General features: G+C 43.3%; 1 protein-coding gene across 4 annotated transcripts in view; it reads right to left on the bottom strand.

The window, feature by feature from the left end:
• NUP93 (nucleoporin 93) overlaps nucleotides 1-25,868 on the bottom strand; it is a 103,005-nt gene extending 77,137 nt beyond the window's left edge. The window contains exons 1-2 of one of the 4 annotated variants that reach the window (XM_059903899.1): nucleotides 25,783-25,868; nucleotides 9,693-9,885 (exon numbers count right to left, since the gene is read on the bottom strand). In XM_059903899.1, coding sequence (XP_059759882.1) covers nucleotides 9,693-9,871 — 179 coding nt within the window. In that variant the 5' untranslated portion in view covers nucleotides 9,872-9,885; nucleotides 25,783-25,868. Of the gene's footprint in view, nucleotides 1-9,692; nucleotides 9,886-16,871; nucleotides 16,893-19,707; nucleotides 19,730-25,782 lie in introns of those variants that run through there. The other 3 variants (XM_059903900.1, XM_059903897.1, XM_059903898.1) reach the window with 3 other exon arrangements.
• Between the last annotated feature and the right edge of the window lie 809 nt (nucleotides 25,869-26,677).

The raw sequence follows: 26,677 nt of genomic DNA, 5'->3' as shown, positions 1-26,677 counted from the left end.
AGGAAGCTGTCACCTGACTAATAAATGCTTTTGAAGAGAGATGGGAACACTACAGCTGGCTTTATGTCTACTCATCTGGAGCAATGTAACAATGGGAGAGCAAAAAAAAAATTATAGATTCTCACTAATATCTAGAACACTCTCTGGAAGAAAGAAACTCAGGGAAATTAATTGTTTAGACTGTTGCTTTTGGTTTATGATTTAGTACCCCCAAAGCCCATCGACAAAGTCTGTGCTCATTCTGAGTAACTTAGAAGAAGCTAGACCACCTGGCGGCACAAATAACCCTAACACCTATGGGTGTTACACTGAAGATGACCAATTCTGAACTAACAGACTTATTGGAAAAAAGAAAAGACTTCTCATACTTATTTCCATTCTACTTAGTACCACAGGAATAGATAATGTGCACCCAGAGGGCTCCGCACTGTAGATTTTTGCCTCTTCCGTGCAGACTGGTCAGCTATGATGCCATCCCTGAGGCTTCCCCTCAAGGCTATCATTTCAAATAGATAATCTTGCCCCTCTCTTCTAACAATCCTTGATGGCTAACTTTCTAATACAGTGGTTCCCAGTCCTGGTTGCACATTAGAATCATCTAGACAACTTTCCTCCCAGTGATTCTGATTAGTGTTGGGTGAAGCCTGGAGCACGGGTATCAGTATTAGGCTCTCCTTCCCTTTTTTATAACAGCTTTACTGAGATATTATTCACATATCATACAATTCACCCATTTAAAGTGTAGAATTCCATGGGTTTTAGTATATTCACAGAGTTGTACAACCATCGCCACAATCTATTTTAGAACATTTTCATCACCCCTCCCTGCCAAAATTTCCCCCACTCCATCAGCAGTCATGGGAATGTATCAATAAAATGCTCATATCTCCACAAATCTCCCCCTAACCACTAATTTATTTTCTGTCTCTATAAATTTGCCTATTCTGGACATTTTCTATAAATGGAATCATAACAATATGTAGTCTTTCATGACTGGTTTCTTTCACTGAGCATAATGTTTTCAAGGTTCATCCATGTTGTAGCATGTATCAGTACTTCATTTCTTCTTCTGAGTGAATAGTACTCCATCATATGGATATGCTATATTTTATATTAATGAACATATCATCATTTGAAGGACATTTGGGTTGTTTCCACTTTTTGGTTATTATAAAAAATGCTGCCATGAACATTCATGTGCAAGTTTTTGTGTGAACGTATGTTTTCATTTCTCTTGGGTGTATACCTAGGAGTGGAACTGCTAGGTTATATATTGACTCCCTGTTTAACCTTCTGAAGAACTGCCAGACTATTTTCCAAAGCAGCTACACTATTTTACATTCCCATGAGCAATGTACAAGGGTTCTAATTTCTTCCACACTCTTGACAATACCTGTTACTACCTTTTTGATTATAGCCATTTTAGCCAACTCCTTTTTAAACTATTATAGAAAAAATCTTAATATGAAATTAAAATAATAAACCCTGTACCTATCACCCAGCTTCAAAATCTAGCATGTTGTAGCAAACTCTATTTTCATCTACATCCCTACCTACTTTCCTCTCTCTACCACCCAGATTATTTCGAAGTAAATCCAAAATATTCTCTTAATTATTTCATAACTTTAAAATGTGTTTGTTTGAATGGAATACAAGTAGGTTCTCTACCTGCAAATAATTGATATGCCTCCAAATGTCTTTTAATCTTTGAGTTGCCCCTCCATCTCATTTTTTTTTTCTTACAATTTCTTTGTTGGAGACTCTAGATTATTTGTTCCATAGAACAGTGCTACTCCAACTTGAAATGTGCATGTGAATCACCTGGGAAGCTTGTTAATATGCATATTCTGTTTCAGTAGGTCTGGGATAGGGCCTGAGGGTCTCCATTTCTAAAAAGCTCACAGCTGATGCTTACGCTGTTGATCTATGGACCAGACTCAAAGTAGCAAGGATGCAGTTTCCCACATAACAGGTTTTACTGATTGCATCCCCACGATGTAATTTAACATGTTCCTCCCACCTCTCCTATCCAATTTCCTGTAAATTGAAAGTAAGTGCTAATGGTTTGATCAGATTCAGGTGGCATTATTTTTTTTTTTTTGGTTCAATTACTTCAGACTTTTATCAAGAGGTATGTAATGTCTGATTACCTCTTTTTGGAATGTTACCAGACACTGATGATCATTGCTTAGATGCATTAATTCCTTAGAGGTTGCAAAATGGTGGTATTCTGTCTCTATTAGCTGGAATATTTCCCCTCAGAGCCACTCTTCATCAACTATGTGGTTACTCTGAATAATGAGTTGATTCTCTAGCATTCTCCAAAGGTGACTGATGAGTTTTGCTTTAGTATCATTATGAACTCATGAATTTAAACATATTTGATGTATTTCAATCCACTGCAGTTATTATCCTTATCATGCTCAAAATCATCTCATCTTTGGCCAGTAGAAGCCTTTTCAAGTTGGTTTCTGAGTTCTTTTGACATGACTCAAGTTGACCTACATAACTTCCTTGCCATCTGGTATGACAAGACAAGTTCATCTTACACTGACTTGCTCCAGACCTGGAATCGGTCAACTCTCCAAAGAGCCCCAGTTACTTTTTATTAAGAAATGGATTTTTAGAGACCACTATCTGGGCACTAGGATTGCTCATTGCTACACTGTTTCTAAGCCTTTCAGTAGGCAGAGCTAGAAATAGAGTTTTTACTTTTGTTTCAGTTTCCTTAAGATAAATTACATCAGGAGTTCATACTGACACTTCCAATTCAAAATTAAAAACATCAAGTTTGGGGTTAACCTCATAGATTTTCTATCTGTATCTCCTTTCTCTCATACCCAAAGTCCTAGTTCTCAGCATCACCACCTTAACTACTTATTTGCTTTATCCTACACTATACACACAATAGTCTCAAAACAGCAGTATCAATCCCTCTACCAACAATATCATTATTGAAGACCGATTAAGATATTACTTGGAAATGTTCCTCTCTGAATGATTATGTCACCAACTGAATGAGCATTTATTTTCCTTCTTTAGGAATTCCCTTCTTGAAATTTAATTTTGTTTTATAATTACGCAAAATATTTATACAATTCCAAAGTCAAATCTATAAAAAAGTCCGTCTTCACCTTATTTTTTCCCTTTTTCTATAGGTAACCCTTTGTTTGTTTACACCATTTATATTAATCACACCTTTTTATTTCCTGTATTTGTTGCTTTGACATCTGGGGCCTTGCGGGCACTAGAGCGATTGCCTCTCCCAGAGTTAGCTAATTCCTAGAGGCCTGTAAGTGCATATAATAACATATGCACACTAATCAATCCAGAGCCCATACCTCAACCACCTCCTTCATGGGTTCACTATCCCCTGCCCTAATCATCTCAGGGTGAGGTACCAGACAACTAGAGACAGCGCCTTTACCCTAGAGACCACTGAGGCTATTCAAACTAGCCAATCCTAAGCCTGCTCACCCTGCCCTCCCAGAGAAACCACAGTAAAGGCTCTTGCCCACGTTTTCCCCTTGCTACCTCTGCCCTCCCAGAGAAACCACAGTAAAGGCTCTTGCCCACGTTTTCCCCTTGCTACCTCTGCCCTCCCAGAGAAACCACAGTAAAGGCTCTTGCCCACGTTTTCCCCTTGCTACCTCTGCCCTCCCAGAGAAACCACAGTAAAGGCTCTTGCCCACGTTTTCCCCTTGCTACCTCTGCCCTCCCAGAGAAACCACAGTAAAGGCTCTTGCCCACGTTTTCCCCTTGCTTCCTCCGCCCTCCCAGAGAAACCACAGTAAAGGCTCTTGCCCACGTTTTCCCCTTGCTACCTCCGCCCTCCCAGAGAAACCACAGTAAAGGCTCTTGCCCACGTTTTCCCCTTGCTACCTCTGCCCTCCCAGAGAAACCACAGTAAAGGCTCTTGCCCACGTTTTCCCCTTGCTACCTCTGCCCTCCCAGAGAAACCACAGTAAAGGCTCTTGCCCACGTTTTCCCCTTGCTTCCTCCGCCCCCTGACTGACCTCAGTGCTCCCTCAGTGGCCCTGCATGGCATGCCCTGCCTCCTGTTTCCAGAGAAATGTGAGCAGAGGGGCTTCCCTGGTGGCGCAGTGGTTGAGAATCCGCCTGCCAATGCAGGAGACGCGGGTTCGAGCCCTGGTCTGGGAAGATCCCACATGCCACGGAGCAACTAAGCCCGTGAGCCACAACTACTGAGCCTGCGCTCTAGAGCCCGTGAGCCACAACTACTGAGCCCACACGCCACAACTACTGAAGTCCGCATTCCCTAGAGCCCGCACGCCACAACTACTGAAGCCCGTGTGCCTAGAGCCCGTGCTCAGCAATAAGGGAAGCCACCGAAATTAGAAGCCCATGCACCACAACGAAGAGTAGCCCCCACTCACAACAGGTAGAGAAAGCCCGTGCAGCAACGAAGACCCAATGCAGCCAAAAACAAAAAACAAACAAAAAAGAATGAAAATCTGCCATTTGCAGCAACGTGGATGGGCTGAGAGAACATTACGCTTAATGAAATAAGTCAGACAGAGAAAAACAAATACTGTATGATATCACTTACATGTGGAATCTAAAAAATAATGCAAACCAACATATACGCAAAACAGAAACAGACTCACAGATATAGAAAACAAACTAATGGTTACCAAAGGGGAGAGGGAAAGGGGGAGGGGCAAATTAGGGGTATGGGATTAAGAGATACAAACTACTATATATAAAATAGATAAGCAACAAGGATATATTGTATAGCACAGGGAATTATTATAGCCATTATCTTGTGACAACTTTTAACGGACTATAATCTGTAAAAATACTGAATCACAATGCTGTACACCTGAAACTAATATAATATTGCAAATCAACTATACTTCAAAATAAATTGGGTTGTCTTTTTATTATTGAGTTGTAAGAGTTTTTAATATGTTCTGGATATAAGCCTCTTATTTGACATACATTGTAATATGCAAATATTTTCTCCCCATTCTGTGGGTTGTTTTCTCTCCTGATAGTGTCCTTTAAAGCACAAAAGGTTTTTAATTTTCATGAAGTTCAGTTTATCTATTTTTGAATCTGTCACTTATGCTTTTGGTTTCACATCCAAGAAGGTCAGGAAGATTTAAACCTATAGTTTCTTTTAAGAGTTTTAAAGTTTTAAAGCTTTAAAGACAAATACCATATGATTTCACTTATATGTAGAATCTAAAAACCAAATCAAATGAACAAACATAACAAAACAGACTCATAGATTCAAAGAACAAACAGGTGGTTGCCAGAGGGGAGGGAGGTGGGGGGAATGAGTGAAATAGGTGAGGGAGGTTAAGAGGTACAAACTTCTAACTACGAAATAAATGCGCCACTGGAATGAAGTGCACAGCATGGGGAATACAGTCAATAATATTGTAATAACTTTGTACGGTGACAGATGGTAACTAGACTTATTGTGGTGATCATTTTGTAATGTACAGAAATATCGAATCACTATGCTGTACACCTGGAACTAACATAGTGTTGAAGGTCAATTATACTCAATTAAAAAAAAAAAAAAAGAATTGTTTCGGTCATTCTAGGTTCCTTGAATTTCCATATGAATTTTAGGATCAATTTACAAATTGCTGCAAAAAAGCCAGCTGGGATTTTGATACGAATTGCATGTAATCTATAGATCAATTTGGGGAGTGTTACCATCTTAATAATATAAAGTCTTCCAATCCATGAATATGGACTTTCTTTCACCTGCTTTCTTAAATAAATGATAAAGTACTATACCCTTTCCTCCACCTTGCATGTTTATTTTACTTAACGATATGGCCTGGAGTCGCTCCATCCACAGCAGTGTATATTCTCATTCCTTTGTGCTACTGAAAAGCTATGCTCATGTACCAATATTCAACCAGTCCCATATTGATGGATGTCAGAGTTGTTTCCAACTTTTGCTATTACAAATAATGCTGCAAAGAATAACCTTGTGCACACATCTTTTCGTACTTTTGCCAGTGTATCTTTGGGAGAGATTCCCTGGAAGTGGGATTGCTGGGTCAAGAGTAAACGCACTAGCTATTGCCAAATTCTGTGCCTCAGGCACTCTATCTCCACCAGAGATACATGAGAACGTATCCAGTGCCCAGTGATTTTAAGGCATACCAGGGCTGGGAACCTTGGCATTTAAAAATTAGCTATTAGAATTATGAGAAGAGAAAGGTCATCCAAGTGGCTGGTGCCTGGAGGAACTGTGCAGTATGTGGGCCTGTGCAGCGCATATGCAGAAGTCCTGATGGGGGAGGTGGAAGGAGGAATGATGAAGGAGGCAGGGAATCTAGGGTAGGGATGGTTTTACAAATAAAGGCTGTACCAGAAACTTTCAGCTTCTAAGGGTGGAAAAATCCAAAGGTTCCCTGCCCCCAACCTGCCCCAATTTTTGTAAGCCAGGCAGCTTCTCTTGAGCACAGAGCCAGAGAGGCTGGAGTCAAACAGTCCAGTCCCAGGAGAACAGGAGGACAAAAGCTGTTCTCAGTCAGTACACATGGGGAGCAGAAAAAAAGTCAAGAGGTTTGAGTTAGTCCCACCAGTCACTTACTGACTGAAAATCCTGGGTGCATCACTTTTCCAAGCTTCCTTTTTCTCCTGCTAACATATGAAGGAAAACCCTGCCTCTCTCACCTCTCAGGCTTGTGAAGACCAGTCAAGACAGCACCTATGATAAGCCTATGGGAACTGAAAGTGCCTTACAAACGTGAGGGATTCTCACTGCCCAAGCTGGATTTGAGTTCTGGTGTGACCACCTGCTATCTGACTCTCCTCAATTATAAAACAGAGACAGTAACACTTATTTCACAGGGTTATTTTAAGAGGAAAGTATATAATGCATGTAAAGTACTTGGCACAATGTCTGACAAACAGTAAGTGCTTTAAAAGGTAGGTTAGTACAAGCATAGTAAAGTTATAATCTGCTGTTTAACTTTGGGCAAATAAATGTTTATACATGCTTTGCTTGAACATGAAGAAAAGTGTGAAAAAATAAGCAAATTAATAACACTGATTACCTTGGAGGATAAAGTTAGGGAGAGAGAATGATTGCTGCCTTTTTCTTTGTATACCTCTAGGTTGTTTGGCTTCTGAGCTGAATGGAAAAATCCAATGAGGCATCTCCAATGAGAAAAAGGGGGGATGCAACTGACGATGTGTACCCAGGGAGGGCTTCACAGCTAGTGATAATATTCCATGTCTTAACTGTGCCATGTGCACAGGAGTATTCATTCATTTTCCTATTATTTACACCAGGAGTCAGCAAACTTATTCTGTAAAAGGCAGACAGTAAGTGCTTCAGGCTTTGCCGGCCATACAGTCTCTGTCATCACTACTCAACTCTGCTACTGTAGCACAAAAGCAGCATAGACAATACATAAACAAGTAAGTGTGCCTGTGTTCCAATAAAACTTTAACAGGCAGCAGGTTGGATTTGGCTCCTGGGTCTTAGTCAGCCAACCCCTGATTTATACCTTTATATATGTTATGCATATTCTTCTTTATGTGTGAAGATATTTTACAATTTAAAAATATCACACACATGCAAAAAAGCCAGCAAATCTGTTCCCTAAAATGAAAAATCCAACAAAGTCTATTTAAACAAATGAATTCAACACAGAACAATTCACTCTTAGGTCTACAAGCTAATCTTAACTAAAATCTTGAAGACAGAAATTTTTTTCAAAATTTATTTCGTGTAAGAAAATTTTCTCTATTCACTTCTCTCCTCTGCCCTCATCCTGTACTGAAATATTCACATCACACTTTATGTCTCTGCCTATCAAGGAGATGGAAAAATACAGTCATCAGCCCTTTGGTTTCTTTTTGAGCACCTGCCCCACCCTATACCCATTCTTTCAATGTTCCAACTTCCTCCTCCCTAAAATGATGAATTTAAGGTAGAAAGAGATGAGGAAGAATGGAAATTTACAAGAAAGAGAGCATGACTGATCATTGTTCCCAAGAAAACATTTTCCCTTTTTGCTCTTAATAGGCTGTAAAGCTAATGCAATTAAATTATAACTATAGCAACTCAGCTGGCATCACAGTCCTTTCGCTCCAGCAGCATCCTTTCCACACAAGCAAAAGCCTGCACGCTAAAGACCCGGGGTAACTGCAGGCAACCAGCAGCAGCAGCAGTAGGAGCCTGCAGGGAGGGCAAGTTAGCAGAAATGTCTAAAGGCTGGATGGGGTGCTGGGGAAAAGTGTAGTGGAGCAGTTGGCTGCATTTAGCTACAAGGCTGGATAGTGAAAAATCCCTGCCAGGGTTCCCCTGATTTGCCTTTACCAATACCAACAGAACAAAAACTAACTAGTATTTTAATAAATAAAATTCTGGGGAGGCCTACATAAGAATTTCTACAACATCCTTACTGACTCAGCAGAGCAGCCAAAACATTCAGCTTTCAAGATTAGTTGGAAAAAAAAAAATGTAGCCGTTATACTCAACCCCTGTGACATTTACTATGTATCCAAAACAATGTCCCCACCTTAACACCAGCACTTACGGCTTATCAAGTTTAAGGAATGAAGACTGAGCAGATGACTGACGATTTCCCATACAGTATTTCCCACAGAGAATCTCAGCCACTTTCCAGACCCAGAAAGGTCACCAGTAACATCACCTCTGCATCCTCCCATGACCCTTCCATCAGGGCTAAAGGAGCATACACTCTGGAGTAAACCTCACTGGGTTTGAATCCTGACTCACTACTCACCAGCTGTGTGATCTGAGAGAGTTACTTGCCCTTTCTGAGCCTTAGCTGCTCATCTGTAATACAGGGACCACAGTCCTACCATTTGTTGTGAGGATTAAGCAAAATCTTACTGATGCATAGTAAGTAATCAGTAAATCACATTTCTTATGGAAAGAGGCGAGATTTTTTCCTGCCTCACCAAATAATAAGCTTCTTGAGGGCAAGGACCATGTCTAATTCATGGTTGTAGTCCCAGAGACAGCCCAGGCCTGGCACAGTGGGGATCCCAAACACATGTCTGTGGAATCAACAACCCAAAGCGTGTTGTGTGGCAGCAGCAGCCACTGGCCAGACAGTCAACCTGCACTCTTCTCCCGCTGCACTCTCTTGGGGCTCACCCACTTTCCTCTTCTACAATCAACTGGCAGGCACTGCATTTCCAAGGCCTTTTAGAAGCAGCCTCTGGGGTCGCTGACAGTAAGCAGACAGGATCACTCCTCACTTGGATGGCTTCTCGTCACTAACTGCTCATCAGTTTCTTCCAAGTACTCTTAAAAACTCTGCTCATCACTGGGCCCTCTCTGGCTTGGAGGGTAACACTTATCTGTGTGACCCACATTTACCAATATACTACGTGAGCCATTTATGACCAACAGTCAGTGAACCCAAGCAGGAATGACTGGGACGGTTTCTGTATGACAAAGCTCTTCGCCCTTTCTCACCCTGATCATCTCTGCCTGTGATAGGGGCTCGCAGCTTGGTCAGGCAGACAGGCTGGAAAACCCAGGAAGCAGGGAGACAAAGCAAGGCTGCTGACCTGTTTATAAAACCTCTCTTGAATCCCTGAGACTCTGGCTTGTCTCTGTCTTTTACAGACTACATCCAAATTCAAGGCAGGAAAGAAGAAGCAGATCCTGCCTCCGAGCCACCCAGCACCAGTGCTGCCTCCCCACCAGTACTCACGCCTTGACATCTGCTGTCTCCTGGGATGTGCGTGTGAGGGTACGGGAACGCAGGCGCTCGCCTGCCTGCTGGATCTCCTGTAGGTTCCGTTCCACATGGGGAAGCTCTGAGATGCCCTCGGTCTCAGCGGCAAGCTGTTCAGCTTGCTGAAGTAGCTCACCAAACCCCTCAGTATCCATTGGAGATGCAGATCCTAGGTGGGGGAGAAAAAGGAAGAGATCCAAATCAAGAGGAAAGATAGGCTTCAAACACTGCCTGAACCTGTCATAAGCTTAACGAAACACTAGGACTTTTTGTAAACAGACAAGGAGAGAGCTCATCAACAAGCAGGATTTGTTCCTGAACATAGCCCAAGAACAACAGGCCTGACAGAGAAAATGAGTCAGACTGGGAAGAAATAGATCATTTCTGTCCATACTGACAGCCCCAAGATTGATTTCTGCCACCAGAACAAATGCAAAGATATTAAGGCACAGATCAGAATTCCTGCCTCACTTCAGACTCAAAGCCGACAAGGCAACAGAACCCATGATGGCAACCTCTGGGAGGCGTAAAGAACCCTCACTCAAACTTCCTCTCCCTCCACCTGTCTTAGACAGAAAAACACCTCCACCCCCAGACGGCTGGCAATTTATAAGGCCATCTCATCTCATATGATTCCCAAACAACTCCATGAGGATCCTGAAAAGACAGAGAAGCAACTCCAGTCCACAGAGCTCAGTTCTGTGCCTAGAATACTCTCTGCTGCAATGAGGCTGAACTGAAACCAGAAGAACACAGGTCTTCTGACTAATCCCGTTAGTCTCCTTCGCTAACACAAAAGACAGTCTTTTTAAATTCATGTCCAAGTCTCCATTCACTCATTCTTCAGCTTTATCTCTGAGAGCAGAGATCCATGTCTGCTTGTTATATATGACATTCAGAATATGACTTGTTAATATACCTACTACTTTTAGAGATACTGTTGCAACTAATAATTATACTAATTTAAGTAGCAGCTGGCTTCTAGACCATGAATATTATTAGCAAGATCACCTGTTTCTCCAACAACTGAGAAAAGTTCTGTGAACAATGTTGATATTTAATGCATATTACACATTTATGAATCTTCTATATACTGTACCATCCTTGTATAAGGTTCATAACTAAGAGGAGTTTTTACCTCCTACCACTATTTAAATCAACAGAAGATAAATAGCATCAACATCATTTAAAAAAATTACATTGCTAAAAGGTTAACAAAATTATTATTTATTAAAAAAAGAACAATATTCTTTAAATAGTAGCTCTTGTTGATTATATATTTCCTCTTTGTTTTAAACCCATGGCTTCTATTGTACTTTAGAAATCCCTGTGGTCTAGAATTGTAGTTACAATGTTAATGTAATATATAATTATATCTCAGCTATGAAGCTCAGGTTAATGTTAAAAGGGCATGGTTTCCACCATAAATCCACAGCAGCAGAATAAGGACTTTTAAAAATGAACATTAAAGGACATTAACTTTAAAGGCAAGGGCACAAGGTTAAAACAAAAATAGCTCAGCTGGAGTAAACATGAAGACATTTTGGTATTCTTTATGAAGTGCCAAGCTGACTTTAATCTTTAGACAAAAAGTCATATACCCTATAACTCTTTACCTAAAGTTTCTAGATAATCATTGTCATTTTTTTTTTTTACCTAATAGAATCAAGCTGTAACTGGCCACCTCTACCTGTGAGAAAATGTGGATCACAGAATGAGAAGGGTATTCTCGGGGACAGAAGAACAAAGAAGCAGAGCGTATAATTAAACGACGGCTCCTGCTTGATGGAGAAATGTTTTTCCTCAGAAACCTATAGGGCCAATGATGTTCTATGAACTACCAGAAACATGGTCACTCACCAGAAAGAGGAAAAAAAAGAAATATGCTGCCTCTTACCCCACACTTTTTTTTAACTCTAAGATAAAAGTAATTTGTCTAACAGAGCCAAGGAGAAGGAAATACTTTTTTTCCTTCATAAGGAAAATTCTGGAACTCCCTGAATAAAACAAAACTTTTTAATGTTTATAAAAAGAAAAAAAAAGGAAAAAAATATATCTAACATTTCATGTAACATTTCCACGCCAGGCAAATTCAGACAAAGGAAATGCTCAACTTCTCAAATGACTTGCCCATACAAAGATTTAAAGTGATGGATTTGAGGGTAAGTAATGAATGGAAAATAAAAGTCATGATTTACTTTAATCCAATAAATATGATTTTTTAAAGTTAACTAAATAGAATTATTTTGACCATAGTAAAATAAAGGCTGAATCTCTAAACATCCTAAACTTAATATGCCCCAAACTGAGCTTTAACCTTTCACCTACAAAACCTGCTCCTTGGCCTGCTCCAGTCAGTCGCTTGGGCCAAAATCCTTAAGGGCCTCCCTGACTCACATCCCACATCCAAATAAGCCAACAAAGTTTTTCAAATCTACCGTCAAAATGCACCCAGAATCCACCTCTTCTCACCACGTTCCCCCATCCAAGTCATTCTCACCTCTTCCTGGCTTCCCGGCTTCAGCCCTTGTCTCCTACAGTGTCTTCTCAATCCAGCAACCAGTGATCCTTAGAAAGTCTGATCACATCCATCCTCTGTTTAAACTTCTTGTACAGAGTGAAGCCCTACAGAAGCAAGCCATCTCTTCTTACCTCCTAGACTCATCTCCAGTCCTGTCCCCCTTCCTTTCCTGGGCTCCAGCCACCCTGGGGCCTCCTTGCTGGTCCCCCAGTGGGTCAAGCACATTCCTGCCCTAGAGGCTTTCTTTGTACTCCTTATTTCCTCTACCTGGAACGCACCTCTCCCAGATATGCTCATGGCTGATTCCCTATCTCTCTCAGCTAAACTGTCAGCTTGCCTCTGATGCCAACCTAGAACAAAATATTTAAGAGCGCAACCTGCAACCACCCTCAGCGCTCTCCCCCACCCCCAGCTAGAATGTAAACTGTACAAGGATAGGGATTTTTGCCTGTTTTGTTCACTGAGGTACCCCAGGTTCTTAGAACAGTGCCTGGTACATAGTAGGTTCTCATCTGTTGAATGAATGGGAGTTTTATTCTTCCGTTTGTGGAGACTCTGTTCTTCTTGAAGGCTTCCTACACACTCTTGCCAAAGCAGCACCCACTGGCAAGCAGAGACCAAAGCAAAAACATTCCCTTCCGACTACCAACTGATACTTAACATTTCTGAGGCTGCACAGCATAAGGCAGAGACAGTATAAATGGCATGAATTCAGATCACACTTGGTCCAGACTAGTGCTTTCCCTCTAAATACCCAGACAAAAACCCAGTGATATTTTAGAAGAAACAGCCCAGTTTTCAGGTGAACAAATTCCAAACTAAAAGAACAAATATACATACAGGAAGAACTGTGCTATATAAGTTTAGAGTAGAAAATAAGCTTGTTCCATGTCTGTCTGAGAGAAGAGAGAAATGTATATGATACCATATTTGGGAAAAACTGGATCTGTCCTGCATTATAACTCAACCAGTGGAAACTGATTTACAAAAAAGTTATTAAAGTTGCCAAATGTATACTTTGATGTAGTCATCATCTCATTAAAATTTTTAAACGTATGGTTAATTTTACAAATTTAAAGACAATTTTTAACCCTTCTGCAAAATAAATATCAACTTAGCCACAAAATATAGGGGTTAAACCAACCGAATATCAATTTTGACTCGATACTGAAAACTGATCATGAAAATAACCTCACTATCTTTGTCCAATAGTGAGAACCAGAATGATTAGCGGGAGGGGAGGTGTGAGAGTGAAGTCCAAGCTCTGTGTTGGGAAAAAAATCTGGCCAAGACACACACAGAGACTGGATGCCAGCTGCACCCCTGGGGAGCTGTGGAGGAGGGAGCCAGGAAGAAGCCACACTGAGAACCCACAGAAGTGGGATGTGGAACAGTCAATGCAGCAAAACTGGGGCTGGATGCGAAAAGGCCAGCAAGGACAGACAGCACTAAGGCTCCTCTCTGTCAGCATGACTCTGAGCCTGATTGTTGAGGCCTCTGGAAACACCGAAAGGTGCTTCAGAGAGCATGGCAGGGCACCAGGGCCCTGAGCAACAAACTGCTCTCCGTGCCTCTTGGCAGAAGTCCTACTGAGCCTCCACAGACCTCCTCAAACACCAGGGTAAGCCTTAAAATGAAGGGCAAACTTATCACTGCTGTTAGAAGGCAAGACTGGTTATCCTTTGGTGGCGGGGTGGGGGGGACAGGAGGAGGCAGAAAGGAGGCTTCTGGGTGGCTGGTAACTTTTTTTATTCTGGGTGCTGCTTAATAGTGTGTTCATTTTGAGAACATTCATTGAGCTAGACTTGTGATTTATGTACTTTTCTGATTGTGTATTGCACTTCAATAAAAAGTTCCCCATCAAAATGAAGGACAATGACCCACTGCTTTTTCAGAGGTTGCAGACACCCTGCTATATTAGAAATGGTGGGACCTCCCTGGCGGTCCAGTGGTTAAGACTCTGTGCTTCCAATGCAGGGGGTGCGGATTTGATCCCTGGTCTGGGAACTAAGATCCCACATGCCCCGCGGTATAGCCAAAAAATTTTTTTAAATTAAAAATAAATAATAAATAAATATAAATGGTGAATGCTCTTAGTGGGAAGTTCCCAAGATCCAGACCTCTTCACCACACCTAGAGGATGCTGAGAAAATTAACCAGGGGAAAAAATTAAAGCCCACGGCTTTAGAGAGACAGCTCCCACCTAGAGCTAAAACCAAGGACTGGGCAGACTTCCATTTCCTTAAATTAGTCAGCACTCACCTGTCATTCAGTGTCCAAAAAAATGTCCCTTCCAGGCACATAAACATTCTTAACAAAGAGAAAAAAAAAATCTCCAAATGGCATATAGGATGAAATGAACTTAAAAAAAGGGCAGAGCAAAAATGCATCAAATAATTTCGGTTCACTTGCTATTAACATGTGTCTTAATTATGAAAAATATGGTCATTTCCACATTCCCAATATAACCATGTTAAATATTTAATCAAGCCAAAAAAGAGTAGTGTAGTATAATAAGAAATATATTTGGTCTTTGTCCCCAAGTTCCTGGCACACAGCTTCTAAAACCCTCGGAATGTCCTGAAGTTCTGAGTCTTTTGTAACTCATAAGGAACCCCTTTTAAGCACACCTGGATTTATGCAAATGAGGTAACTTGGAGAGGCTAAGCTAGGTGGCCTCAGGATGGGACTGGTCACCAGAAAGACCAAGTGATTAGACAGTTGGAACTTTCAGCCTCACCCACCAACCTCTTGGAAGGGGAAGCAAGGGCTGCAGATTAAGCTCTATAAAAACTCTTGAACAATGAGATTTGTTGAGTTTCTGAGCTGGTGAATGCATCCACACGCTGGGAGAATGGTGCACCCCGGTTCCACAAAGACAGAAGCTCCTGTGCTAAGGACTCTTCCGGACCCCGCCCTATGTACCTCTTTATCTGGCCATTCATCCTTCATAATAAATCAGCTGATTTACCCCTGGGATAAAACCCAAATCTCCCCTCATAATTTCCTCATCTCTAAAGAGGAGATGATAATGCTTATCTCCTTCAAGGGGTTGATGATACACAGAAAGTATTTTATTAACTCTCCTGATTTATGTCACTGTAAAATGCTATTTTAGCTTTTTCCCAAAGTTGCCAATTTGGCAACATATTGTCAATTATAAACGTCTCTGCTTCAAAAAAATCTTCTAGCAAATATATGATACTAAATTGACTAATTTAATCACAGCTTCGTATCATTCAGTAAGAACTTCTGGGAGACACCTGCAATTTTTAAATGTACAATTTTTACATTTCCCACATCAAATATGGTTTTAATTATAAATCCAAATTTCCACAATGAAGGTGTGATTCAAAAGAAATTTAGCATTGAATTTCAAGTGGAAATCTTGCCCTCAAACTTATTATTAATTAGACTGTAACAGGATTAAAACACAAGAACAGTGTTCAATGTCCAACACCAAGATTAATGAGGAAAGCCTCACAGGAGGTGTCAAAAGCTGAAGACTGGTTCTGTTCTCCTCTCTTCTTCTGAATACATAAACTACGGTTAAATGACAGCATCATTCTACTTTGTACTATATTTGTCAGCTGTCAATTACAACAACCAAAAGAAAATTACATCCTAACAGATACTACTGTTTCAGATGCCTCTAGAAGAGGAAAACGATGATTAACCAAAAAAAAAAAAAAAAGTGCTGTGGGATAACTCTTTATAGTCCTGTGAAACTAAGTAAAAGAGTTAGACCTAATCATTATTCAGAAGGTAGACTTCTGGAGAAAACAAAGAACTACTTTTGCAAATATGTTCCTATAAAAAGGTTTCATCTTCAAGGAATTCATGGAAGACTCTGACAAGTACAGGTTTCTGGCAACTGACTATACTGCTGAACTGAATGAATAAGCATTTTCAGAACTCTAATGGAAAACTGATGAATTCATAAAAGTGCTAACAAAAGATCAAGATGAAAAAAAAAATTAATTACATGGGACTGAGTGAACTGATGAGGATGATTATAATTTTTGTGACTTTCTGTTTGAATAAAAAAAAAATATCCCACAAGGACTCAGAGGCAAAAAATATACAAATCAATTTTCACTGCAAAGTAAAGGAGCTGTTACAGTGGAGGATTACTGGACTGAATGTCAATATTATGACATAGTATGAGTGTGTTTCGTGTTTGGTAAATGCAATCATTGCTGCTTTTGTTGTGGTCATCCATTTACAATGCTTGGTGTCAGTTTATTTATCTCTTGTAAAAATAAAATACAGTGTGTGTGTGAAAAAAAAATTTTCTTAATAGCTGTTCTCTATATTTGTTTGTAAACATGTTGTAAATAAATGCTATTGGTTGGAAAAAAATTTTTTAAAAATAAATAAAATAAAATAAATGTAAAAAAACAAAAAAACAGAAAAACAAAGAACTAAAATAAATTACCCTAGACAGAAGAGAAATTAAAAGACCTGGGTGATTCAGTACAAGTATGGGCCTGGATGACTCAGTGTTTGCAGTAAGGAGTGTGTAGTATCAGCTTTCTTGATACATAAAATAACACTTGTATTATTTCATCTTCAATGAGCAAAGAGAAGCAATCTGGCATCACACAGAAACATAAAGTACCCACACAGCCTACCTTCTGACAAATTCTTGGAGTAGAAGGCCTGGGATAGAACTGTGGACCCCATCCTGGCTTTGCCCCACATTAGCTCTCTGGTCCTGGGACCGGCCCTTCCTCATCTCTGGATCCCAGTTTCACCACCGGTGAGAGGAAGGGGTTGGCTCAGGTGATTTCTAAGGTCCTGCCCGCCGTGAAGAATCTACAGATGTGGGATATTTTAATTCAGTCTTTAAACTCACTTAATGAATGTGTCCTTGGAAGGAGCAGCCCCATTTTAGTGGTGATGAAAAGTATCTGTACAAAGAACCTGAGGAATGATACAGGCCCCATATTACAGCTGGCATAAACAGTGGCAGATCACCAAGTCTACCTCCAAAAGGCTTTGGCTCTGGCTCATCTCTCGAAACCAACGGTTCTCAGTTGGGGGCAGCTTTGCTCCCCAGGGAGCACTGGCAATATATAGAGGCATTTTTGGTTGTCACAACTGAGAGAGAGAGGCGACGTGCTACTGACATCTAGATGGCAGAGGCCAGGGATGCTGTTAAACATCCTATGATGCACAGCACAACCTCCACAGCAAAGAATTATTCAGCCTAAAACATCAATTGTGTCAAGGTTGAGAAACCCTTCTGTAAACTAAGGAAGGCTTCTTGTCCTGAGAGCCATGACACCAGCATCACAGGCACCAGGAACCCTGGGAAATATATGCATACATTTTTTAAAAAATATAAGAGAAACACTATAGCTGTTATCAGATTCTAAAGTCTGAGTCCCCTGCCCGCCCCCCCGACCCCAAATAATCTTACAACACTGTATATACAGAATTATACCATTTGAGTTTTTAATGGTGGTAGTCATTCCCCGGTATACCACACAGCAATGGAAAAGATCAAACTAAAGCTACATGGAACAATAGGGATAAATTTCACAGACACAAAAATGAACTAAAGCAGCCAGACACCAAAAAAAGACACTGCATGATTCCATTTATATGGATTTTAAGGAGAAAAAACTAATCTGTGGTGCTAGAAACCAGAACACTGGTTATCTGGGGGGTTGGTGAGGGTGGGGATGGGGAATGACTGGGAGGAAGCACAACAGAACTTTTCTGGTACTACAGGCTGAAACGTGTCCCTCCAAAATTCGTATGTTGAAGTCCTAACCCCCACTGTGAAGGCATTTGGAGAAGGGACCTTTGGGAGGTAATGAGGTTTAGATGAGGTCCTGAAGAGGGGGCCCTCATGATGGGATCAGTACCCTCCTAAGAAGAGACACCAGAAAGCTGCTTCCTCTATCTCCCACCCCAACTCCACACACACATTCACCCAGGAAAGTACGTGAGCACACTCGAGATGGTGACCACCTTCGAGCCAGAAAGACAGAGGGTCTTCACCAGAACCCAACCATGTGGCACCCTGGTCTCGGACTTCCTCCAGAACTGTGGAAAAACAAACTTCTGTTGTTTAAGCCACTCAGGCCATGGTGGTTTATATGGCAGCCTAAGGTAAGACACCAGGGTATTGGAAATATTCTATATCTCAATATGGGTGATGGTCATATGATTGAATAAATATATAAAAATTCATCAAGCTATACACTCAACATATATTAAGTGTATATGTTAATACATATAATACATATATTAAGGTTTGTTCACAGATAGAATTTAGAAGAAATAGCAAGAAACATAACATTAGCATAGCAAGAAACTTAGCATTATCTCCAGAGAGAGAGCAAAGCTAAGATTTGGGAGATTTCTACTTTTCGTTGTATAACCCTCTGTCAACCTGAATCCTTTCCGTAAGTGTATGTGACCTTTTCTAATTTTTAATAACTTGTTCATTTTAAAACTGCTCTAAACTCCCTGCCTCAGAGTGTTTGCCTCACCACTGCCCCTGACTCCTCGATGGCAATGAATGTCAAATCCACACTCCCATCCTGCTTCTTGAACTCACGCTCCAAACCAGGAGGTTCCAGGCACTGCCTGTGCGTTTCCACTCAAACCCACAACTGCCACACCCAGTGCACCTCAAAATGCAGTTATCCACCCACCACCACCGCCGCCACCAGACGCCCGCCCAAACCCCTTCACCTGTACCTGGGCTGCACTCTCTTAGGTTCTAACTCACCCTTCTCCTTGCATCTGTGCATGACCTCGGACTGTTTATTTATAGCTATTCTCCACTCTCCAGACTCAGAAACCAAAACAGATGCAGACACATTTTTGAGAGAAAGCAGGTAGGTATTCCTCATTATCCAAACTATTGCTCTCCCTGACAAAATCTCAGGAAACCAAATACTAAAGATTCAGAAAACATGACATCCCTCACTCTCCAAATCTCTCATTACCTAAACAGATTTAGAGAGCAAGGGATACTTTATTTTTGCAGCATCTTCTGTTGCTTATTTTCCTTTTCCAGCTTTATTGAGATATAACTGACACACAATATTGTGTAATTTTAAGGCACACAACGTGGTTTGATAGACATCAATACTGTGAAATGATTACCACAATAAGGTTGGTCTAACTGTTGCTTCCATCTTCATCACCGTCACTCAAGGCCAGACATCCCCCCCTTTAGGCCCAAGTTCTTGCTAGATGCAAGTTCCAGTGCCTCCCACTGCAAATCACTCTGCTCACCGCGACCACGTTCCTCTTTCCACCATCACTTTCCCTATGTTGCTCCTGAACAAAAGCCTTCAATACCTTCCACTCACGGGATCCAGAGGAGGCACTGTTTTTGGAGAAACCCTGTGTACCAGTAATGTGATTCACTCTATCCCTGACTGTCCTTGTGCATACCCTGCTCTGTGCTCATGCCATTTTTCACAGCCAGGAACATCTACTCACCTTCCACCACACCCCTGAGATCCAGCCAGGAACTGTACCCTCTAGCTGGGTGACCTTGGGCAAGTTAATTACTCCCTCTGGGCCTCACCTGTGAAGTGGAAAAATAGATGTACCTTCCTCGCCTGCCACACAGTAACCACTCAAACATCAGCTATCGTTTTACCACGAATTCAAGTCCTACTTACCAAAATGGTTTTCCTCAATACCCATCCCACAGTAATCTCCCCGCATCTAGATTCCTCTCTACTCCATTTATTTATTTGCCTTACACGTTTCTATGTGGCCAGCCATCTGTTTTTGTGCTCCACAGGGTTTCTTTTTTCTTTTTTATATTTTTATTTATTTATTTATTTATTTTTGGCTGCGTTGGGTATTCATTGCTGTGCACAGGCTTTCTCTAGTTGTGGCGAGCGGGGGCTACTCTTTGTTGCAGTGCACGGGCTTCTCATTGCAGTGGCTTCTCTTGCTGCGGAGCATGGGCTCCAGGTGCGCGGGCTTCAGTAGTTGTGGCTCGCGGGCTCTAGAGCGCAGGCTCAGTAGTTGTGGTGCATGGGTTTAGTTGCTTTGCGGCATGTGGGATCTTCCCGGACCAGGGCTCGAACCCGTGTCCCCTAGCATTGGCCGGCGGATTCTTAACCACTGCGCCACCGGGGAAGTTCCTCCACAGGGTTTCTGCAGCCTCCTTATTTCACTCTGGAGCTCTCACAGAGCTATTTTCATCAATATACAGTTGTTTATTTGCTGTTTTTGTTGTTTTTATGGGGGGACAAAGCGTTAGGACCTGTTAGTCCACCACCCTGCTGACAGTCTTCTCATTTGCCTTATGTTATCGTCTATTAATACCTAGATTCCTTCTTCCCCCAAACAGCTTAAAATTTAAAGTATTTTGTAGCGTTACCTTTTTTTTTTTAATGTATAACTCCAACAGTGCCCTTAAACAGTAGCTAGATCCTCAATACAGTCACTAACTGCCAGAATAACCTTCAGCAAACCTTTCCCAAAATGCCTAATGACTCATTTTCTAAATTCCTGTGTTCGCCTTGTAAAGTTCACCAAAGTTAGAGCCCCACGTCCATGTGAGCACACTCGAGATGGTGGCTACCAACAAGCCCAAAAGAGAGAGGGTCCTCACCAGAACCCAGCCATGCGGCACCATGGTCTCGGACTTCCAGCCTCCAGAACTGTAGAAAAACAAATTTCTGTTGTTTAAGCCACTCAGGCCATGGTGATTTATATGGCAGCTTTCCTTCATTCATTTAACAAATACTTATTGAGCATCTACCACATGCTAGGTACTGTTTGTTCAAAGCAATGGGGATGGAGCTATGGAAAAACCAGACAAAGGTCCCAGCCTCAGGGAGCTTATGTCTGTTAGGAGACAGACAATAAAAATGCATAAACATATAGACACATGATGCCAAGTATTGATAAGTGCTATGAGGGAGGTAAAACAGGGAAATGCGGCAGAGTGGATGGTGGGACTGCTTTAGCTGGGGTGTTCTGAGAAGCTTCTTTTAAAAGGAAACCTTTGAGCAGAGACCTAATTGAAGTAAGGGGGTGAGCTATGTAGATATTTGGGGGAAGAATGTTCTTGCCAAGGAAGCAAGGCAGAAGTGCAGTTTGCATAGCTGAAGAGCAGAAGGCCACGTGGCTGAAGCACATAATCATGGGGAAGGGTGGTGGGAGAAGGGGTTGGGACAGGGTCAGATCATGTCGGCTTCCCACCACCAAGGACTTTGGATTTCAGCCTACTTATGACGGGAGCCAGTGAAGGGTTGAGCCTTCTCTAAGGCTCATTCCCACTGCTGTGTGGAGAACAGACAGGGGGCGTGAGGGGACAAAGTAAGAACAGGAAGACCAGTCAGGAGGCTACTCTATCACCCAGATGTGATACCTGAGACCCGCGTGGACCAGGGTGATAGTGGTGGAAGAGACAAAAAGTGGGTCTGATTCATGGATACTATATTTTAAGAACAGATTTAGTGTAGACATGAATTGCTGATGTAGAGTGTGAGAGGAGAAAAGAAGTCAAGGACAATGCCAAGGCTTTAAGCCTGAGTAACTCAGACCATGAAGGTGCCATTTACTGAAATGAGGGAGACAGGGAAGGGAGTAAGCCTGACATCACAGGGCTGCCGTGAGGATGGCATTAGATTATAGAAGTAAAGCCCATGGCAGAGACCTGCGCACAGCCAGAGCTCAGGAAGTGATGGTTGTCCTTTTTTTCCACTGTCATTGGTTCCTTCTCCTAGGATTTAGGTCTCTCCTTCCCTAAAATAATTCCTCATCAGTAGGGGAAACTGGGTAAGGGGTACAGAGAACTCCGTACTACCCTGCATGTGTTCTATAAATCTAAAACAAATCTAAAATAAGTTTATTTTTAAAAAATTCCTCGACCCCATGTCCTCCTCTGGCTCCCACTCCCTTCATAAAGAGACGGCCATCCCCTGTCACGCGTCATTCATTCATCACCACTGCCATCTAACTTTTGCTTGCCTGCCTCCCATTTCCTGAATTCCCCGGCAGTCACCACTGACCCAACTGCCAAATCCAATGGACTCTTCAATCCTTCCTTTCTCACAGCCTTTGACACCCTGACCATTCCTTCCTTCCTGAAACTCTCTCTTCCCAAGACGTGGAGACTCCACCTTCTCCTGGTTCTCCTCCTCCTCCTCCCTCTCTCAGCCTCCTCTGCTGTGCCTTCTTCACCTACCCACCCCTCAAATGCCGAGCTTCTATCCTTGGATCTCCTCTTCTCACACTATATATTTCTCTGGATAACATCCACTTGAACTTCAACTACAATTCCTACCATGGCCATTAATCTCCCAGATGGCTACAGACCTCTCTGAATCCGTTCACATACACATGTGCATCCAAGAGAACCACACACACACTCTTGAGCAGGCAGTGCCAGGAGGCTCAATGCTGCCCTTCCCCAGAAAGTCCATCCATGGACCTCGGAGGTCCATCTGGGCCCAGGCAAGGACACTGACCTATCAAAACAAAGGTGACTTCCGTATCTTTATGTCCAGCCCAGCTCTCTCCCAGGGCCAATATTTCCAACTGTTCATCTGACATCTACAGCTGGCTGACCAGTGGATGCCTCAAACTACACATTATCCCAAACGCTTCACTTCTCTCCCCTCTTAGCTGCCACCGCCACCACCACCAGCACCACTTCCTCCTCCTGCATTTCCAGTCTCTCTTGATAAAACGATTAGCACCCAGTCAATTCAGCCAGAAACCACCTCAGGCTCCCTTTCCTCTCCGAACATCCAATCTCCAGGTCTATCTCCCAAACCTTTCGGAAAGTCGAACCCTCATCTCTTTTGCCCCCACTCTAACCTCACGCTTTTCTCCTGATTACCTCAACAGTCTAAGCCTTCTTGTTCCTCTAACCTACACTCCCCTTGGCTAGAGAGGTCTTTCTGAAACGTTCCCCTGCCTTTATACCCTCAGGAACACCTTCCATCTCCTATAGAAGGAAGTGCTCATGCTTTGACACGGCCAATAGGGGCACCCTCCAAAGAATGGGCACTGCCATCCTTACCATCCTCATCTCTTACTGCCTCCCCGCAAAGATACCCTAGCAATTCTCTACTCCTTGGGATGCCTCATGCTGTTTCCTCCCTTCACACCCTGGCACATACAGGTGCACCCTCTGCTAGAACACAAACATACCCTGGCACATGGGAACTCCTGTGTACCTTGCAAAGTCAGCTGGGACAGTCCTGCCTACCTCAAACCCCTCCCACACTATTCCCAACCATCTATTACTGTTCTTCCCCAGCCAGGTGGAAGAGTTGTGATGATTTTATTCCCAAGTCTGTTTCTCTCTCTACATGGAGAATTCCTGTAGGGTGAGGTCCACAGACTGCTCAGCTTTGAATCCTCAGCTGCTAAGTTTGGTACAAAAAAGTTACTGAATAAATGTCTGCTGAATTAAAGTGACCTGTTCCCTGAACATACCTCAGGTCCTCACCTCCAGGTCTTTGCTCTGACCCCTCCTTTTCCTTGGCACATCTACCTTTCTCTCTACCTTATTTTCTACTTCAGCCTATCAGGAAGCAGGTTTAGACACTCAAGTTCACCACATCTCCAATGTTCCCACCTCAGGGTATTTGCACTTGCTGTTCCCCTTCCAGGAATGCTCTTGCCCGAGATACTCCCCTCTCTGATTTCAAACAGGTCTCTGTTCAGATATCCTTGTCCTCTTTTTAAAAAGGCCCTGCCACTACATGCTATCCCTCCGGGCTTATTGCTGGTGATGTGCTCCACAGAAACTGCAGCTCAGTGAGCGCAGGCCTATCTCAGTCACCGCTGGATCCCCAAGCCTCTAACAGTGTCAGGAACATGGATTTATTTTCTATTTGTTGAGCACCTACTGTGTGCCAGGTCTAGGTGCTGGGGATACATCAGGGAACAAAACAGATAACATTCTAGAGGGGGAAAACAAACAATACACAGATAAATTTGTAAAATATAAGAACAACTAAAGCAATAAAGGAAGATAGGAAGTGGGGAATGTCTCACTAGGTGACCCTTGAATAAAAACCTGAAAGAAGTGAGGGAGCGAACCATATGAATATTGAATCGCAAGCACAAAGGTCCTGAGGTCGAAGCATGTCTGCCATGTGGAAGGAGAGGGTAGCAGAAAACGAAAGTGGGAAAGTAACAGTGGGTCAGATTATGTAAAGCCATATAACTCACTGTAAGGAGTTCATCTTTAAATGAGATGGGGACCCACTGGAGGGTCCTTCTATCTGCTGTACTGAAAATAGGTGCCAGGGCAGAAGCCAGGAGACCAGATGGGAGACTATTTCAATAATCCAGGAGAGAGGTGATAGTGACCTGGCCCAGGATGCCAAGCATTGGACGTGAAGAAAGAAAGAAAGAGAGCAGTTAAGGATGACTTAAAGGTTATCGGTCAGAGCCTTTTACATTACTGAGAAAAAAAAAAACAGCAAGAAAAGCAGTCTGGGAAGAGAGGTGGAGGGAACCTTGCTAGCCCTATCTTGAAATGTTCAGGTTGAGCTCCCTACAAATCATCACAGTGGAGATATTAAAGTAGGCAGCTGGATATAGGTCAAGGGAGAGGCCCAGGCTGGAGATATTCACGTGGGATCTGTTAACCTAATAAACAGGTATTAAGAACGATGAGCCTCGAGTGAGATCACCACGAGTAAAAAATGAAAATGTCCCAAACACAAATTCACAAAGAAGAATAATCGAAAGAAAGAAAAAAAGATACGATGCCCAAGGGCACCCTCTCACAGCCCCCAAACAGAACAGAAAGGTGACCCTTGCTGAAAGACATTTTGGTCCAAACAAATCATAACCTCTTCTCACACCCGACAGAGGGGCAAACCTGGACCAGCAGCTCTGTCAATGGGTCGTCCAAACTTGGAACAAAGACCCCTGCGGTCGGCCCCGTAATTTTTAAAAAAGAGACCCAGTAAATGCAGGCATTGCCTTTGCAGAGGATGGGGTGCTGTGGGCCCAGAGAAAGTGCGGGCCACCTCCAGGTTCTAATCACTAGCATCTCCCTGCACGGGAAGGAGCATTCCGCTGGATGCAGACAGAGGAGATAGGCCAAGGCTCACAGGGTAGTCCCTTTCCCGGGAGGGAAACGCCTCCCGATAGAGTATCCCCGAGGAGCAAGCGAGGGAGCTGACAGGGCGCGGTCAGGAAGATATCAAGCGGAGTGTGGTGGCGGGGAGGGGCACCGATCCAGCCAAGGGTGGGCTCGCAGGGCAGGGGTGGGCGTGGGGGCGTGGCGTGGCGCGCCGGCAGAGCGCTGTAGTGGGACAGGAGGGTCGCCAGGGGGCCGAGGCTCCGCATTCAGAAGGAGGGCAGATAGAAAGCACTCCCGGAGCGCAGCCCGACGCTATAATGGGGGGCGGTTCGACAGGGCGGTGTGTAGCTGGCGTCAGGCGTGCCGGCTGCCATGAGACGAACGGGAAGTGTGAGCAGCACGGCTCCGAGCACGTGGACCGGGCTCCGCCCAGCCTCTGGGCCTTGGGTTCAAGGACCTGCCCCGTGTCGGAAGGACGGGGCCACAAACACCCTTACCTGGCGCTGCAGCCGCGTCAGCCGCTCAGGTCCGGGAGAGAAAACGCGGCGGCCGCGTCTCGCGCCGCTCGCCCGCGCTTCCTGATTGGCCGAGACCGGCCCTCCCAGAAGCCCCCGCGCGACGCGCCGCCAAATGAACTTTATGGAGACCCGAGGAGGAGGACACGGACATGGGCGGGGTTTGGGCGGGGCCTTCGACTGAGCTGTCACTCCCCACACGCACCCAGCCACCGCCCTCACCCCTCCCACGTGGTTAGAGTCGGCTCCTGCCGGAGAAAGCGATCCCACAATTGTCTGCGCGGATTTATTACCGTTCATTGAACACCTTCCGAGTGCCGGGCGCTATTCTAGGTACTGCGGGGCACAGTGGCAGCCACGGCAGACAAGATCCCTGCTCTAATGGAGGTCTCAAGCTGGTGGGGGAAACAAAATATAATAAATCACCTCCAGTTTGTAAGGAGGGCAATGACGAAAAAAGCAGTGTGATGGGAGAGAGAATGTGGTCAGGGAGGGCCTCTCTGAGGAGGTGCTGGCTGAGCTGAAACATGAATAATGAGAAAGGGTCAGACTTGCAGAGTCTTGGCTGCAGAACATTCTAAGTAGAGGGAACAAATCTGAAGGCTCCACAGGGAAACAAGCCTGGTGTTTGAAGAACAGAAAGAAGGGGAGTATGACTGCTAGAGGATGATCCAGCTCAGGTGGGATAAGACTCACAGTTGATGCTGGGGCCAGACTTTGCAGGTCCTTCAGGCCACAGCAAGAAAGTTGAAGTTATTCCTCATGCAAATGGAAGCCACCGGAGGATTTGAAGCCGAACTGTGACATGAGCTGACTTACCTTTATAGACGATCTCTCTAGCCCTCTGGGTAGAGAAGAGGAAAGCAGAGAGGAGCTG

Source organism: Balaenoptera ricei, chromosome 19 (assembly GCF_028023285.1).
Source record: "Balaenoptera ricei isolate mBalRic1 chromosome 19, mBalRic1.hap2, whole genome shotgun sequence".
NCBI lineage: Eukaryota > Metazoa > Chordata > Mammalia > Artiodactyla > Balaenopteridae > Balaenoptera > Balaenoptera ricei.
The sequence above is the reverse complement of the archived record's forward strand: the minus strand, read 5'-3'. Positions and strand labels throughout refer to the sequence as shown.